The following is an 18,817-nucleotide window of genomic DNA, read 5'->3' as shown; positions in this document are numbered from 1 at the left end:
AACCATCTCCCCTTGTACCGTGCCCACAGCCTCTGACCATCTCCCCTTGTACCATGCCCACAGCCTCTAACCATCTCCCCTTGTACCATGCCCACAGCCTCTAACCATCTCCCCTTGTACCGTGCCCACAGCCTCTGACCATCTCTCCCTGTACCGTGCCCAAAGCCTCTAACCATCTCCCCTTGTACCGTGCCCACAGCCTCTAACCATCTCTCCCTGTACCATGCCCACAGCCTCTGACCATCTCCCCTTGTACCGTGCCCACAGCCTCTGACCATCTCTCCCTGTACCGTGCCCACAGCCTCTAACCATCTCCCCTTGTACCATGCCCACAGCCTCTAACATCTCCCCTTGTACCATGCCCACAGCCTCTAACCATCTCTCCCTGTACCATGCCCACAGCCTCTGACCATCTCTCCCTGTACCATGCCCACAGCCTCTAACCATCTCCCCCTGTACCATGCCCACAGCCTCTAACCATCTCTCCCTGTACCATGCCCACAGCCTCTGACCATCTCCCCTTGTACCATGCCCACAGTCTCTAACCATCTCTCCCTGTACCATGCCCACAGCCTCTGACCATCTCTCCCTGTACCATGCCCACACCCTCTAACCATCTCTCCCCTTGTACCATGCCCACAGACTCTAACCATCTCTCCCTGTACCATGCCCACAGCCTCTGACCATCTCCCCTTGTACCATGCCCACAGCCTCTAACCATCTCCCCTTGTACCATGCCCACAGCCTCTAACCATCTCCCCCCTGTACCATGCCCACAGCCTCTAACCATCTCCCCTTGTACCATGCCCACAGCCTCTAACCATCTCCCCTTGTACCGTGCCCACAGCCTCTGACCATCTCTCCCTGTACCGTGCCCACAGCCTCTGACCATCTCCCCTTGTACCATGCCCACACCCTCTAACCATCTCCCCTTGTACCGTGCCCACAGCCTCTAACCATCTCCCCTTCTACCGTGCCCACAGCCTCTGACCATCTCTCCCTGTACCGTGCCCACAGCCTCTGACCATCTCCCCTTGTACCGTGCCCACAGCCTCTGACCATCTCTCCCTGTACCGTGCTCACAGCCTCTGACCATCTCCCCTTGTACCATGCCCACACCCTCTAACCATCTCCCTTTGTACCGTGCCCACAGCCTCTGACCATCTCCCCTTGTACCATGCCCACAGCCTCTAACCATCTCCCCTTGTACCATGCCCACAGCCTCTAACCATCTCCCCTTGTACCGTGCCCACAGCCTCTGACCATCTCTCCCTGTACCATGTCCACAGCCTCTGACCATCTCCCCTTGTACCATGCCCACAGCCTCTAACCATCTCTCCCTGTACCATGCCCACAGCCTCTGACCATCTCTCCCTGTACCATGCCCACAGCCTCTGACCATCTCTCCCTGTACCGTGCCCACAGCCTCTGACCATCTCCCCTTGTACCGTGCCCACAGCCTCTGACCATCTCTCCCTGTACCGTGCCCACAGCCTCTGACCATCTCCCCTTGTACCATGCCCACACCCTCTAACCATCTCCCCTTGTACCGTGCCCACAGCCTCTGACCATCTCCCCTTGTACCATGCCCACAGCCTCTAACCATCTCCCCTTGTACCATGCCCACAGCCTCTAACCATCTCCCCTTGTACCGTGCCCACAGCCTCTGACCATCTCTCCCTGTACCGTGCCCACAGCCTCTAACCATCTCCCCTTGTACCGTGCCCACAGCCTCTAACCATCTCTCCCTGTACCATGCCCACAGCCTCTGACCATCTCCCCTTGTACCGTGCCCACAGCCTCTGACCATCTCTCCCTGTACCGTGCCCACAGCCTCTAACCATCTCCCCTTGTACCATGCCCACAGCCTCTAACCATCTCTCCCTGTACCATGCCCACAGCCTCTGACCATCTCCCCTTGTACCATGCCCACAGCCTCTAACATCTCCCCTTGTACCATGCCCACAGCCTCTAACCATCTCTCCCTGTACCATGCCCACAGCCTCTGACCATCTCTCCCTGTACCATGCCCACAGCCTCTAACCATCTCCCCCTGTACCATGCCCACAGCCTCTAACCATCTCTCCCTGTACCATGCCCACAGCCTCTGACCATCTCCCCTTGTACCATGCCCACAGTCTCTAACCATCTCTCCCTGTACCATGCCCACAGCCTCTTACCATCTCTCCCTGTACCATGCCCACACCCTCTAACCATCTCTCCCCTTGTACCATGCCCACAGACTCTAACCATCTCTCCCTGTACCATGCCCACAGCCTCTGACCATCTCCCCTTGTACCATGCCCACAGCCTCTAACCATCTCCCCTTGTACCATGCCCACAGCCTCTAACCATCTCCCCCCTGTACCATGCCCACAGCCTCTAACCATCTCCCCTTGTACCATGCCCACAGCCTCTAACCATCTCCCCCTGTACCATGCCCACAGCCTCTAACCATCTCCCCCTGTACCATGCCCACAGCCTCTAACCATCTCTCCCTGTACCATGCCCACAGCCTCTGACCATCTCTCCCTGTACCATGCCCACAGCCTCTGACCATCTCCCCTTGTACCATGCCCACAGCCTTTAACCATCTCTCCCTGTACCATGCCCACAGCCTCTGACCATCTCTCCCTGTACCATGTCCACAGCCTCTGATCATCTCTCCCTGTACCATGCCCACAGCCTCTAACCATCTCTCCCCTTGTACCATGCCCACAGCCTCTAACCATTTCTCCCTGTACCATGCCCACAGCCTCTGACCATCTCCCCTTGTACCATGCCCACAGCCTCTAACCATCTCTCCCTGTACCATGCCCACAGCCTCTAACCATCTCCCCTTGTACCATGCCCACAGCCTCTAACCATCTCTCCCTGTACCATGCCCACAGCCTCTGACCATCTCTCCCTGTACCATGCCCACAGCCTCTAACCATCTCCCCTTGTACCATGCCCACAGCCTCTAACCATCTCTCCATGTACCATGCCCACAGCCTCTGACCATCTCCCCTTGTACCATGCCCACAGACTCTAACCACCTCCCCTTGTACCATGCCCACAGCCTCTAACCATCTCCCCCTGTACCATGCCCACAGCCTCTAACCATCTCCCCTTGTACCATGCCCACAGCCTCTAACCATCTCCCCCTGTACCATGCCCACAGCCTCTAACCATCTCCCCCTGTACCATGCCCACAGCCTCTAACCATCTCCCCCTGTACCATGCCCACAGCCTCTAACCATCTCCCCTTGTACCGTGCCCGCAGCCTCTATCCATCTCCCCTTGTACCGTGCCCGCAGCCTCTAACCATCTCTCCCTGTACCATGTCCACAGCCTCTAACCATCTCCCCCTGTACCCCATAGACATGCATTATGTCCGTATATCATCCGCAAACGGATAGGATGATATGCAGACATACGGACCGGATGACACAAGTGTCATCCGTGTCCGTAAAAAAAAAAAAAAAGTGCCACAGCGGACAAAAAAAAACGGAGCGGCCGTGTGAAAGAGGCCTTATGCCCCGTACACACGTGCAGATTATCTGCAGACTTTTGTCTGCAGACTTACCAAAACCATATAATATGAGGTCAAACCTAAACACTTTCAATTTGTATGCAATCCGGCAGGCCCTTGCACTACATAGAAAAGGTAAGTCTGTAGACAAAAGTCTGCAGATAATCTGCACGTGTGTACGGGGCATTAGGCTACTGAATTTGCACTGAATTGTAAATTTTTTTTGAAAAATACAATGAATTACAAGGCTGTAGAGAATAGAGAACAGTGCACCTTTGCAAACTTATATTCTGAGGTTTTAATTACATTATTTTAATATAGTCAGTCATGAACTAAAGTGGGCCGGTCTAAGTCATGAAACTCCAGGGCTGAAAATGAGTCCCACTCCGGCCCTGCTCAGAACCAACATCTGAATCAAGTCATAGCTGTGCATTGTCAAGGACCAAGTGGCTGACACTGTGTTAAAATAACTCAGATGACTCCTCCCTGCCTGATGCTGGGGCTATGGCAGGAGTAGCTGTGGACAAGGAGGCAGAATAAGCCATGCTGGCAGCTGCAATGGAGTGGGCACTAGTCTCTGTTTGGATGACGGAGGATGAGGAGGATGAGGATGGTTTGGTAAGCCAGTCCACCACCTCCTCTGCATGCTGTGGCTGGATAGCAGGGGCAATGTCACTAAACAGAGGAAATGATGCCCTGCCTGAGGACTGACCACGTCCACCTTTGCCTGTGGACACATACACTGCTGGCCCCCTTACAGTGGCATGGGAACGTCTGCCTCTCCTTATTGGCCTCCCAGACATTATGGGGGGTGCTTATTAACAAAATATAATAAAGATGTGGAAATATGTACATGTATGCACTTAAATCAATGGAAAGTGGTGTTTGGTGTACTTTAACCTGAGTACTCACTACTCAGACACACTCCGCTGACACAATACAATATATAAATATATATAGTATATACAGTATATACAATATACTGCAGTAAAACTGCACTAACTCACAGAAATATACTGTGTTAAATGTGCACTAACGCACTGAAATATACTGCGGTAAACGGCACGTAATGCACAGAAATATACTGTGTTAAACACGCAATGACGCACAGAAATATACTTTGTTAAACGTGCACAAACACACTGAACCATACTGCAGTAAACCTGCCCTGACAAAACAAACTGACACTATAGTAAAAATGAATGGTCGCACTACACTCACACTGACTGAACTATCTCTAGATTCACAGTAAGATGATATTCTACACTGACAATAGAATCCGAATAGCACACTATAGCACTCTAACTCTCTAGTAGCACTGAACAGAGCCCTATTCTATCTCTCTCCACACTGATATCACACTACGAAAGGCTACTATTGAAAGGATACTTTTATAGTGTGGGGTGTGACTAACAACAATGAGCCATGATTGGATAGAGTCATCAATACTTTCTCTAATCATGGCTCTGACAGGGCTCTGTGCCCTGATTGGGCAAAGCTCTCAATGCTTCAGCCAATCGGGGTTTCCAATGCACTGTGAGGCGGCGCAGTGCATTGCGGTCATTTGACAGGCCGAACAAACGGTCTAATGCCCTGATAATTCGGGTGATTGTTGTATAGGCAAACAGCCAATGTTCGGCCCGATCTCATGCTCAAGCCCCACAGCTGTGTGGGGTCATTATATACTCTGAGCTGAGGATAGTTCAGGGATCCCAGTGTGGGAGACAGAAGGCTTCACCCGGGTCAAGGGGCCCCAGCCAGAAGCCACGAGACAGAGGATCTCATCGAGAAGTCAGAGGGCCCAGCCAGGAGCCAAGAGACAGCAGGCTCAGTTCCAGGAGTCAGGTCGGTTTCTATCAGAGTGTCAGGAGAACCCCAATACATAGGCCAGAGGTGGGCCATGCAGCAGGGCACTGCGAATAAAGGCTAGAAAGCCAAATGTTCCAGGACAACACAGTCAAAGGGACTGGTAAGAGGAGCAGCAGTGCTGCCAACAATGAGCCAGGTGGCTCAGTAGTTTTGTCTGTGCACATTGTGTGGAAAAAACCCTGCGTGGGGAACTGATGTACATGTGAACCTTCCATTTTTTAAAAAGTGGGCTGCCATGCTGTAAAATACAGTTTTGGGCTGGTGCAACTTATTTCAAATGCACCTACTGCTTGAGTTTAATCACCCCAAACTTACAGTAGGTTTAATAGGCTTAAAATGGGCCTAAATAAGCTTGAGCATTTTTCACCAACAGAAAGCATTTGAATTCACTTGATATAAATATATGTATACAAAAGGAACTGTTGGGCTCATAGGAAATATATATTTTGATGTTATGGAAAATAAAGAAGACTTACTTGCCAAGCTCAGTTTACTGCATTGTGCTGATAGCAGGCTGATTGGACATTTGTAGACATCCCCCATCCGGTTTTTAGGAAATCCGCTCCAAGGGGAGCTAACCAACAGCCTGTACAGGGGAAAAATAGAGTTAACTTTTTTATTTTTAATAATTTTTTTTATAAGTGTTCCATAGTATGCTGGTAGGGACTGTATATCATAAATAGATGCCAGTGGTTTGCACTATTACTTTCCCTGATTCCTTCTGTTGCCATTTAAATCAACTCTTTTTCTACCATGTTTCCCAGAAATTAAGCCCAGGTCTTATATCAATTTTGGCTACAAAAAATGCATTAGGGCTTATTTTCAGGGCATGTCTTATATGTCCCTTCTCTTCTCTCGCCCTCTCCCCCCCCCTGTCAGCTCAAGAGTCAGCATCTGTGTAGTCCCCATAATAAACCCTAGTTAAACTCCTTGTAAAATCATTTAATCTGCTCTGTAAATGGATTATATAATGTCCAGTGTGTGTTTTTATGTAACATTGTAGAAAATACCTTATTTACAGCATCGCTGGGCGCTCACATGACCTGCCAAAGCTCTTCTTTCCCGCTCCGAGCTCAGCTGGGGGAGATGCCGAGATCCCCACTGACATCAGCCCTACTCAGAGCACTGCAGAGGGAGGGGCTGCTAACGCCAGCCCTGCTCGGAGCAGTGCAAGGGGAGGGGCCACTGACGTCAGCCCTGCTCCGAGCACTGCAGAGGGAAGGGCCGCTGAAGTCAGCCCTGCTTCGAGCACTACAGAGGGAGGGGCCGCTTACGTCAGCCCTGCTCCAAGCACTGCAGAGGGAAGGGCCGCTGACGTCATCCCTGCTCCGAGCACTGCAGAGGAAGGGGCCATTGGTGTCAGCCGGGAGGAGGAGGAGAGCTGCGGCAGGACACATGAGCGCCCAGCGGTGTTGTAGATAAGGCATTTTCCACAATCATGTCACATAAAGACACACACTGGAAACTATATAATCCTTTTACAGTGTGTATTACATGATTTTACAAGGATTTTAACTAGGGCTTATTTTCGGGGTAGGGCTTATATTGCAGCCATCCTAGAAAATGGAGATTGGTCTTATTTTCAGGGAAACACGGTACAATAGAAAGGCTCAAAAAAGTCTTCTAAGCAAAAAACGCATTAAATACATGCTTTTCCTGCTGCTTGTGTCCCTGATTTTCACTGTACAAAAGAGAACATCATCAAGATATCTCCATCACACGCAGACCGGAAAGGTGCTCAATTAGGTAGATGGTCCCACAGCAAGCAAAAGATATGTTGCCAGCACACCTACGTCTTCTTGCAATAAAACTATTTTTATTTTATACCACCAAGGATTCCATCATCAGACAAAGTGACATAAATTACGTACAGTACATCTCTTTGCCTGATGAAGGGACCCTTCGTGTTTCCGAAACATCGCGCTCTGTTCTCTGACATGCAGAATATATGCTAATAAAAGTGGTTTTATTGCAAGAAGATTGAGGTGTGCTGGCAGCATATTCCTATTACATCCCAAGTACTCTGAGAGCATGACACCTTTGCCAAGAATTATCAAAATGACTGCCAACTCCTTTGGGTCCTTCAGCTAGAACATTACAAATAATAGAGAGAATATGTAAAGCAGCACTAGCACTGGAGCCCCATACAGCTTGGGAATTTTAGACACTTTAATAAGGCAAGCAACATGTAAATTTCAGCAACTCATAGCAACTGATCAGAATTCTCTTTGCTTTCTACTGTAATCTTAAAGGATTGGCTGCTATAGGTAGTACATTGCTCTAAATGACTGCTTTGCAATGTAAGGCCCCTTTCACACTTGGGTGACCTAAAAGTTGCGCAACTTTGCCTCGATTTGACTGGACTTCAAGCAACGCCTGTCTATGGACCTCAAAACACATCAAAGTCAGACCAAAGTAGTGCAGGGACTAAAGTCCTTGTGACTGGAAGTCGCACAGATATGAACGGTACTCATAGGAAATCATGGAGTACGACTTGTCATGTGACCTTGCAGTTCTAAGTCGCAAGGACAAGTCGCACAAGCGTGAAAGGGGCCTTAAAGGCAGAAAGATATCTTGATACAGAAAACCATACCACAGCTTCCGTTTGCACTTTTTACGTAGGTTCAGTTCTGCACCATGTAACAACACTAGTAGCAAGATCAACATTGTCATGTCTTCCTGTGCGTGTGTCAAGCGTTTTTACGAAAGAGACCAAATTGAAAACAGCTGAACCCAATAAAACCTAATGTGTGATTCAAATGAAAACCCCTGCAGACTTTATGTATGCTAAAGACACCCAGATGAGGACTTAGTTTAACCTTCACATCAGTGAGACCCTTAAAATGTCTAAACACAGGAAAATGCCTATAGGACATCAAGTGATACTCCTGTTCTTTGGAGATTTGTTTAGGTTCCTCAAAAGCTGGCCAGGGTCAATAAATGGTAATAACTTCTTAAAGGACATCTGCCGTCTACAATGTTCAGGCAGCCATTTAGTCTGCTTAACCGATGTTCTAGACTAGAGGATGCAAATAATGAATGTAAGCATTCGTTTTAACCAGTGACAGCTTTAAGTTACTTGCATTGCCAGATGATATAAATGAGTTAAAGGTGGAAATGAATTGTCAGATTGCATACACCCAAAGGGGACTACTTATAAATACATTGCCGTGTGAATACCTTAAGCATCTGCACAGCCCTCATGAATAATCACCATATTATGTATAATATGTTTATTTGCTATGATTGTTATAGTAGCCATAACGCAGTATTCTCCTGACTGAGGTATTTCAGGAAAATATCACATCATGGCCACTAGATTCATAAAAGCTGTGCAAATGTTCAAAGTGGAGCTTTAGGTGTATGTTTATGAAAGGGTGAATTTTTTTCTCTGTTCACTTCTCTGCAGTTCTCCGGGGAAAATTATCACCTCTGGCACCCTTTTTATGAACTTCAGTTCTCCCAGGGTGATCAGAGGAGAAGTGTTTCTTCGGCGAACGGCCGAGATCTGTGTAGAAGTGAATGGGAGCGCCTGTAATCTCGTGAGACAAAGCGAGATTACCGTACTATGAAAATGACTGGCGCTCTTTAAGTACACGATCCCCACTAATGTTAATAGTCCCCTTACATAAATATATATATATATATATATATACACTGAATACACATATGTATACATTTTATATATATATATATATATTTTATATATATATATATATATATATATATATATATATACATTAAATATATATCTACATGTATGTGTGTGTGTGTGTATATATATATATATATATATATATATACACATATATATATATATACATAAATATGGCAGGGGGACATGATTACTGTGTCGTGGGGTCTGAACGAGGAAGAAGGATGTCAATAATCTTCCTTCTTCCCCCTCAGTTCTCCCCCGATTTGGTCTTCACTCCCCGATTCACAAGCTCCAGGCTGGTGAATCCGACACAGTGAATTCTGGCACAGATCGCCAGTGAAGTGCGGAGATCACAGCTTCATAACCTGGCTGTTTCTGTGTCAGTAAATGACAGATTTTAGTGTGAAGAGATGATCAGCGGAGAACATGTTGTCCCCCGATCATTTCTGTTTCATAAACTGAGAATGATCGGAAATGAGCTGCGATCAGCAGGATCACTGCTCATCTCCGTTTCATAAAAGGACACCTAAGTCATAAAATAAAGTCCTGCAAAATGACTTCAGGCTGACCCCTTTTCTATGTATAGCTATGTAAAACATTAAAAATAAGTACCTATACTGTTTAAAAATCCAGTAATACACTATTTCACACTGCTCTGCACATGCTCAGTTGCTCTCCATTTTTGTCATAATGCTGAAAATCAGAGCCAGTAGAGGCCAATCTGCTGAAAGCCTAAATATTTACTGCTGCTCTGGGCTTCAGCAAAATGGAAGTCTCCAACAAGATTTCTTTACATAGTTAAATAGTTACATAGTTTGTGAGGTTGAAAAAGACATCAGTCCATCCAGTTCAACGTATGATGTGTGTGTGTTTGCTGTTAACCATACATTGTATACCCCTGTATGTTGTACATTGTATACCCCTGTATGTTGTGGTCTTTAAGGTGCCCATCTAATAGTTTTTTGAAACTAGCGATGCTCCCTGCTGATACGACTGCTTGTGGAAGCAAATTCTCAAACCCTCACAGTGAAGAACCCCTTAAGTATTTTAAGGTTAAACCGTTTTTCCTCTAGTTTAAGTGAGTGGCCACGTGTCTTATTGAATTCCCTTTCTCTGAATAGTTTGTTCCTTATGCTCCGGTCACCAGTACAATATTTGTACATTGATATCATATCCCCCCTCAATCGTCTCTTCTCCAGAGAGAATAAGTTCAGTGCTTGTAGTCTTTCCTCATAGCTGATGTCCTCCATTCCCCTAATTATTTTTGTTGCCCTTCTCTGGACTCTTTCCAATTCCAGCACGTCCTTCCTGAGGACCGGTGTCCAGAACTGGACAGCATACTCCAGATGTGGCCGGACCAGAGTCTTGTAGAGTGGGAGAATAATCTCTTTATTTCTGGAGTGAATCCCCTTTTTTATGCATCCCAGTATTCTGTTGGCTTTGCTTGCAGCGGCTTGGCATTGCATGCCACTGCCAACCCTGTTGTCTACCAGTACCCCCAGGTCCTTTTCATCTTAGATTCACCCAGAGGTTTCCCCCCTTTCTCTCCCCCTTTGCACATTCCAGTTCATACTACAGCAACAGGGAGGCTGACTTATAATGGACAAAGTAGATACTGAAGAGAAAGGAAGCTGCTCAGGTGTGTTAGCCCGACCTGGTGCTGGTTAGATCCGCCATCCGGAAATGTGCAATGGAAATTGTGGAACCGCACACAAGGTAGATGAAAGCAAAATTGTTTCTTTATTCTTCAAAGTTCATAAACAGACAGACAGTGTGAGGAACAGACAAGTCCAAAGGTTGACGCGTTTCACGGCACGAACGGCCGCTTACTCATAACCACAGGGATCACTGTGGTTATGAGTAAGCGGCCGTTCGTGCCGTGAAACGCGTCAACCTTTGGACTTGTCTGTTCCTCACACTGTCTGTCTGTTTATGAACTTTGAAGAATAAAGAAACAATTTTGCTTTCATCTACCTTGTGTGCGGTTCCACAATTTCCATTGCACATTATAGTGGACAAAGCAGATGTGAGTACCCAGGGCCAAAGTGCAGAAATCTCACAAAATAAGGCTCTAAGAGATGTAAAATTCATCAAATCATCAGGTGATTTCTCAGTTTTAGGTGTCCTCACTTTTTTATTTGACTGTTTTCATTTTTAGAAAAAAAAAAAAAAAATGCTTGTAATGTTTGAGGTAAAAATTGAACTTTTATGGGCTAGAGATTTCTATGACTCAGTCATAAGGACATTAATGTTTCTTGAGAATACTTAATCCCAAAAGGTGTATATTGATCGGTTTGTGTCTACAAACTATGGGTTATATTTATGGAATTTTTATTTATTTGTTAATTAATTTTTTCTAGTAATGGCGGCGATCAGTGACTTATAGTGGGACTATAATATTGCAGCGGACAAATCGGACACTAAGGGGTTTATTAACTAAAGCTGGAGAGGGCAAAACTAGTCACAATTCTGCAGAGAAACCAAGCAACTTCTAACCTCGGCTTGTTTAATTGGGCTTTAGCAATAAAACCTGGAAGCTGATTGGTTTCTCTTCAGAATTGTGACAAATTTTGCCCTCTCTAGCTTTAGTAAAAAAAAAACCCTATGTATCACCTTTGACACTTTTTTGGGGATCATTGACACTAACACATTGGTCAGTGTTAAAAATATGCACTGGTACTGTACTAATGACAGTTGCTGGGAAAGGGTTAACATCAAGGGCGATCAAAGAGTTAACTGTGTGCCTAACCAGTGTTTTACTACAGTGGGGAGGTGTTTTTCCTAATGGAAGCCATTGATCCATGTTCCTGATTTGGAACACAGGATCAATGCCTTCCATACTGACAGAACGGCAATCGACCTTGGTTACATAGGCAGACTGCCTTCTGCCTGTGTAACGAACTATTGCTGGGTGCCAGCGGGGATCGAGTCCGGGGTGAGCATCCACCACCATACATTCATGCCTAATACCTGGAAATGTGGGATTATGTACAGTATCTCACAAAAGTGAGTACACCCCTCACATTTTTGTGAATATTTTATTATATCTTTTCATGTGACAACACTGAAGAAATGACACTTTGCTACAATGTAAAGTAGTGAGTGTACAGCTTGTATAACAGTGTTTATTTGCTATCTCCTCAAAATAACTCAACACACAGCCATTAATGTCTAAACCGCTGGCAAAAAAAGTGAGTACACCCTTAAGTAAAAATGTCCAAATTGGGCCCAATTAGCCATTTTCCCTCCTCAGTGTCATGTGACTCGTTAGTGTTACGAGGTCTCAGGTGTGAATGGGGAGCAGGTGTGTTAAATTTGGTGTTATCGCTCTCACTCTCTTATATTGGTCACTGGAAGTTCAACATGGCACCTCGTGGCAAAAAACTCTCTGAGGATCTGAGAAAAAAATATATTTTTCTCTACATAAAGATGGCCTAGGCTATAAGAAGATTGCCAAGACCCTGAAACTGAGCTACAGAACTGTGGCCAAGACCATACAGCAGTTTAACAGGACAGGTTCCACTCAGAACAAACCTCGCCATGGTCTACCAAACAAGTTGAGTGCACGTCCTCAGCGTCATATCCAGAGGTTGTCTTTGAAAATAGATGTATGAGTGCTGCCAGCATTGCTGCAGAGGTTGAAGGGGTGGGCGGTCAGCCTGTCAATGCTCAGACAATACGCCTCACACTAAATAATACATCTCAGGAAGTGCCGCCATGGCTAACAGAGGATAGACTTAGAGCTAAACTAGAGAAACTTAACATAAATAAATCCCCGGGACCGGATGGCTTGCACCCGAGGGTTCTTAATGAGCTCAGCCAGGTGATTGCCAGACCATTATTCTTGATCTTTAAGGATAGTTTACAGACGGGTATGGTGCCAGCTGATTGGAAAAAAGCCAACGTGGTACCAATATTTAAGAAGGGGCCGAGATATATCCCGGGTAACTATAGGCCGGTCAGCCTAATATCTGTAGTCTGCAAAATTTTGGAGGGGATGTTAAGGGACCACATACAAGACTTTAGTAATGAAAACGGTATTATAAGTAGTAATCAGCATGGATTTATGAAAAATCGTTCTTGCCAAACCAATCTATTAACCTTCTACGATGAAGTGAGCAGCCACCTAGATAAAGGTAAGCCTGTGGATGTGGTGTATCTGGACTTTGCAAAGGCCTTTGACACCGTTCCCCACAAACGATTACTGTACAAACTAAGGAAGGTAGGTATGGATCAGAAGGTGAGTACCTGGATAGAGAACTGGCTCCAGGGGAGAGTACAGAGGGTGGTGATTAATGGGGAGTACTCGGATTGGGCGGGTGTGGAAAGTGGGGTCCCCCAGGGTTCTGTCCTGGGACCAATCCTGTTTAATTTGTTCATAAATGATCTAGAGGAGGGGATATCTAGTACAATCTCAGTATTTGCAGATGATACTAAACTAGGCATGCCAATATCTTCTATGCAGGATGTGGAAACCTTGCAAGCAGACCTGAACAAAATAACGGGGTGGGCAACTACATGGCAGATGAGGTTTAATGTTGATAAATGTAAAGTAATGCACTTGGGGGCCAGAAACCAGAAAGCAAGCTACTCACTAGGGGGGGAACCTCTGGGTGAGTCTAGGATGGAAAAGGACTTGGGGGTACTGGTAGACAACAAGCTTGGCAGTGGCATGCAATGCCAAGCCGCCGCAAGCAAAGCCAACAGAATACTGGGATGTATAAAAAAGGGGATTCACTCCAGAAATAAAGAGATTATTCTCCCACTCTACAAGACTCTGGTCCGGCCACATCTGGAGTATGCTGTCCAGTTCTGGGCACCGGTCCTCAGGAAGGATGTGCTGGAACTGGAGAAAGTCCAGAGAAGGGCAACAAAAATAATTAGGGGAATGGAGGACATCAGCTATGAGGAAAGACTACAAGCACTGAACCTTTTCTCTCTGGAGAAAAGACGATTGAGGGGGGATATGATATCAATGTACAAATACTGTACTGGTGACCCGAGCATAAGGAACAAACTATTCAGAGAAAGGAGATACAATAAGACACGTGGCCACTCACTAAAACTAGAGGAAAGGCGGTTTAACCTTAAAGTGCGTAAGGGGTTCTTCACTGTTAGAACGGTAAGGATGTGGAATTCTCTTCCACAAGCAGTCGTATCAGCAGGGAGCATTGATAGTTTCAAAAAACTATTAGATGGTCACCTTAAAGACCACAACATACAGGGGTATACAATGTACGGTTAAAAGCAAACACACACACACGCATCATAGATTGAACTGGATGGACTGATGTCTTTTTTCAACCTCACTAACTATGTAACTATGTAACTATGTAACTGCATCAAATTGGTCTGCATGACTGTCATCCCAGAAGGAAGTCTCTACTAAAGATGATGCACAAGAAAGCCTGCAAACAGTTTGCTGAAGACAAGCAGACTAAGGACATGGATTACTGGAACCATGTCCTGTGGTCTGATGAAACCAAGATAAACCTATTTGGTTCAGATGGTTTCAAGCATGTGTGGCGGCAACCAGTTAAGGAATACAAAGACAAGTGTGTCTTGCCTACAGTCAAGCATGGTGGTCGGAGTGTCATGATCTGGGGCTGCATGAGTGCTGCCATCACTGGGAGCTACAGTTCATTGACGGGACCATGAATGCCAACATGTACTGTGACATACTGAAGCAGAGCATGATCCCCCCCCCGTTCAGAGACTGGGCCACAGGGCAGTATTCCAACATAATAACGACCCCAAACACACCTCCGAGTTTATCCCTGCCTTGCTAAAGAAGCTGAGGGTAAAGGTGATGGACTGGCCAAGCATATTTCCAGACCTAAACCCTATTGAGCATCTGTGAGACATCCTCAAACGGAAGGTGGAGGAGTGCAAGGTGTCTAACATCCACCAGCTATGTTATGTTATCATGGAGGAGTGGAAGAGGACTCCTGCGGCAACCTGTGAAGCTCTGGTGAACTCCATGGCCAAGAGGGTTAAGGCAGTGCTGGAAAATAATGGTGGCCACACAAAATATTGACACTTTGGGCCCAATTTGGACATTTTGACTTAGGGGTGTACTCACTTTTGTTGCCAGCAGTTTAGCCAAGAATGGCTGTGTGTTGAGTTATTTTGAGGGCACAGCAAATTTACACTGTTATACAAGCTGTACACTTACTACTTTACATTGTAGCAAAGTGTAATTTCTTCAAAGGTGTCACATGAAAATATATAATAAAATATTTACAAAAATGTGAGGGGTGTACTCACTTTTGTGAGATACTGTATATATACCTGATCCTACTCAGCACGGCCACCCTGTAGCAGTAAATCTGCTATGGAGCGGTCAGCAAGTGGTTAAGCTGCAAAGACCGGACACTGGGGTTTACACATGCTTCAGCTGCAAAGGTATCAGGAGTCCGCAGCAGAGACGGCCTGATCTGTGTGGCTATACTGAGAAACTGAGACCAGACTATATATATAGTTAAGTTAATTTATTCATAGTAAAACAAAAGACACGCACACATTAGCAAAAACGTGAACATAAAAATACAAGTGAACCACAACCATGTAACCAAAATATCTAAGTAACAGGAAACCTATTAACAAACTACTATATACAATATGCACAGTATATACAAGATGAGAAGCATAGGTCACAGGGAATACCAGAGATGCAAGGAGGGGGGGGGGGGGGCAGGACTGGGATCAGGAACAAGGGGAGCAGATTTATGCAGGGTACAGGATGCAGGGCAAGAGCAAGGTCAGGAGCAAGAGGATAAAGGGCAGCAGCATCTGAATTAGCACAGCAAAGCAAAACACTGACACAAGGTATATCCGCAGAAGAGAAACCTAAAGTGTTACCCAACCCAGGAGCCTGCATTCACTATATCTGGTCTCCCACAGTACACAAAACATGGACATGCAATTATTTTAGTAACTATAAACTGATAAATACCTTTTTTCATCAGCTGTATATAGCAGTTAGAGCAGTCTTGTGACTTGTACCAATGTGTGTTGAAAGCTTGTAGGAGGGGTTTTAATCTCTACCTTGATTGTCCTATCAGGCTTTAAGACCCCTAACCATCTGTCTGGACATGTCTGGACAGTGCTTATTGGCCCTGTGCTGATCACATGTACCCTCTCAAGAAAAAAAATAAACTCTCTAGCAATTCATACCAAACTGTGCAGCCTGACTCTATAGACTGTAAATATTAGGCTAAACTGTGGAAGAAGATGATCAGAGACAGGATTGAACAGCCTTTTTACTCAATGCAGAGGATTAACTCCTTATTTTCCGCACTAAGGGGTATAACATGCATTTACTACATATACAGACTTATTTTATTGTTGTGGGTTTAGTAACATGTAATCATTCACCTGGGGCAGCATCTTTATTGTTAACATAGTGTTCCATATTTCAATATGCCCCCGTCCACAGACCACATTACCCGCCACAATTCATTGGTGGGGAAGAGGTCCTTGTCATCTCAACAATGGAATAAGCTGTTTTGTCAATGCAGGTGTTTGGAAGCTGGCAGTGGGTAATAGGGGCGATGAGGATGACAGGGGGTAGGGTGTTAGAAAGGTTGCAGTGGGGTGCCAGGTGTGATGAGGATGAGGATGAGAGGAGGTAGGGTGTTAGCAAGGTGGCAGTGGGGTGCCAGGTATGATGAGGATGAGGATGACAGGGGGTGGGTTGTTAGCAAGGGTGTACTGGGATGCCAGGTGTCATGAACATGAGGATGACAGGGGGTAATGTGTTAGGAAGGTTGCAGTAGGGTGCCAGGTGGGATGAGGATGACAGGGGGTAGTGTGTTAGCAAGGTGGCAGTGGGGTGTTTGGTGTGATGAAAATTAGGATGACAGGGGGTAGTGTGTTAGGAAGGTTGAAGTGGGATAGCAGGTGGGATAAGGATGACAGGAGTAGTGTGTTAGGAAGGTTGCAGTAGGGTGCCAGGTGTGATGAGGATGACAGGTGGTAGAGTGTAAGCAAGGCAGCAGAGGGGTGCCAGGTGTGATGAAGATGAGCATGACAGGGGATAGTGTGTTAGGAAGGTTGCAGTGGGGTGCCAGTTGGGATGAGGATGACAGGGGAGAGAAAGAGAAAAAGAAGAAAGAAACAGAAAGAGAGAAAGAAGGATCACAAATATGAAAAAAGAAAACAGAAAACATTTTTGGCATGATCTGTATTATTTATGAATTTAGAAATTGGGAAACAAAATTTTTTATAAAAGTTTAGAAATATCCATTAGCTCAACATGCACGTCTGCAGGCTGTAACTGATACTATTGAGAGGTAAAAAAGAACACTGCAAAAACATGTACAGTGCAGTGGTGTTATCTCGTTTATGGAATCACTGCCTTTTGAAATCCATTATAGCCTGTGTCCTCATGCTTTTATGGAAGGTGGTGCATCTATCAATCAAGATGTGATATCCCACCCACTGTGTTCTTTTTTAGTTACTGGGCATGGAGGAGTAGGTAGGGACTGGGCTGTCATTTAGGATCTGTATACATGCTCACGTGTGTGATGTCAATACCATTTGACCTGAATAGTTCCGCTCAAAAGGGAAATGTTCTCTCCTGCAAGAGAGACCGAACTGATCATGTGCAGCCGGACTACTCTGACTGTGTCTTATCTGGACTTGTCCAGAGTGACATTGCAGGAGGGGGAGTATCTGTGCATACAAGAGCAAAGAGCCCTTTTACACAATGCAGAGGATTATTCACTTAAGTTCACAGTGAGTATAACAAGCATGCTATTCTGCATATACAGATTTTACTGTTGTGGGCTTAGTAACACTTTAAGTACCATCCCAGCAACCAGCATCAGATGGAGAGTGATTACTATAAACTGCTGCCTGCTGGGAGACACCTACTGGTAGACACTAAAACTACAACTCTCCGCCAGGGAACTACAGTGCTACCAGCAGCTGAACAAGGTCCTGACAAAAAGTTTGCTTCACAGCATGGCAAAAATAACCCCCCCCCCCCCATTACACTCAGTGCCCGTTAAATGCGACCCATTCCACTGGATGGGGCCATGCTGCAACCACCAAAAGAACCACATGCAATGCATGCACTTGGCGCATGGTGGAATAGGGGACAAAACCGGCAGAGAAGAGTTGCAAATGTGCACAGTCAACACTAATGTAGCCACAGTGTTGTTGGGTTGAGTCAGCTGTTCAGGCTTTCTACATCTCTTCGGGTCAGTGGTGGAAAGATATTTCTTGCATGTTCCCCTCCCCCCACCTTCCCAAATCTTAGAGTCCTATGGAAAAATTAAAATTTCAACAGGAATTGTAGAAGACACCTCTCATTACTCCTATAGCAGGTCTGCAGAACCGGGGACTCAAGTCAGCAGATTCAATCAGTCAGTTGTTAACCATCACTGTATCTTCTGTAAATACTGTATCATTATGTGTAAAGCCCTATATTTTATATTATACCTTTATATTTATCACCTGTCTATAATTTCTGTAACACATTTTTTCTCTAGGCTGTATGAATTAGTATGTGTTAGAAGTGATTACTATACATTGCACATTAGAAGACTTCTTATAGACATATCTAATAGGTGCTTTATGATTATGACATCATAAAATTATAATATTGCTCCGAGGTTATGGTTAGAACATGCTTATTATGAGATATTATAACAGGTTGGAAAAAGACCGTGGTAGCAGAGGCCATTTTGTAAACTTATATTTAACCGCTTGCCGACCAGCCGCTGTAGTTTTACTGTGGCAGGTCGGCCCTGTCCCACGAAAACTACATA

At 45.6% G+C, this 18,817-nt stretch overlaps 1 protein-coding gene across 1 annotated transcript in view; it reads right to left on the bottom strand.

The window, feature by feature from the left end:
* The window catches only part of ITGA2 (integrin subunit alpha 2), a 216,199-nt gene that overhangs the window by 96,784 nt on the left and 100,598 nt on the right, over positions 1–18,817 (bottom strand). Inside the window, exon 3 of the mRNA XM_082258852.1 lies at positions 5,860–5,969. Coding sequence (XP_082114978.1) covers positions 5,860–5,969 — 110 coding nt within the window. The remainder of the gene's footprint in view (positions 1–5,859; positions 5,970–18,817) is intronic.

The sequence above is a fragment of the Pelophylax lessonae genome (genome assembly GCF_965119305.1).
Source record: "Pelophylax lessonae genome assembly, chromosome: 1".
In the NCBI taxonomy this organism is placed as follows: domain Eukaryota; kingdom Metazoa; phylum Chordata; class Amphibia; order Anura; family Ranidae; genus Pelophylax; species Pelophylax lessonae.
This window is presented reverse-complemented; position numbering and strand designations above follow the sequence as displayed.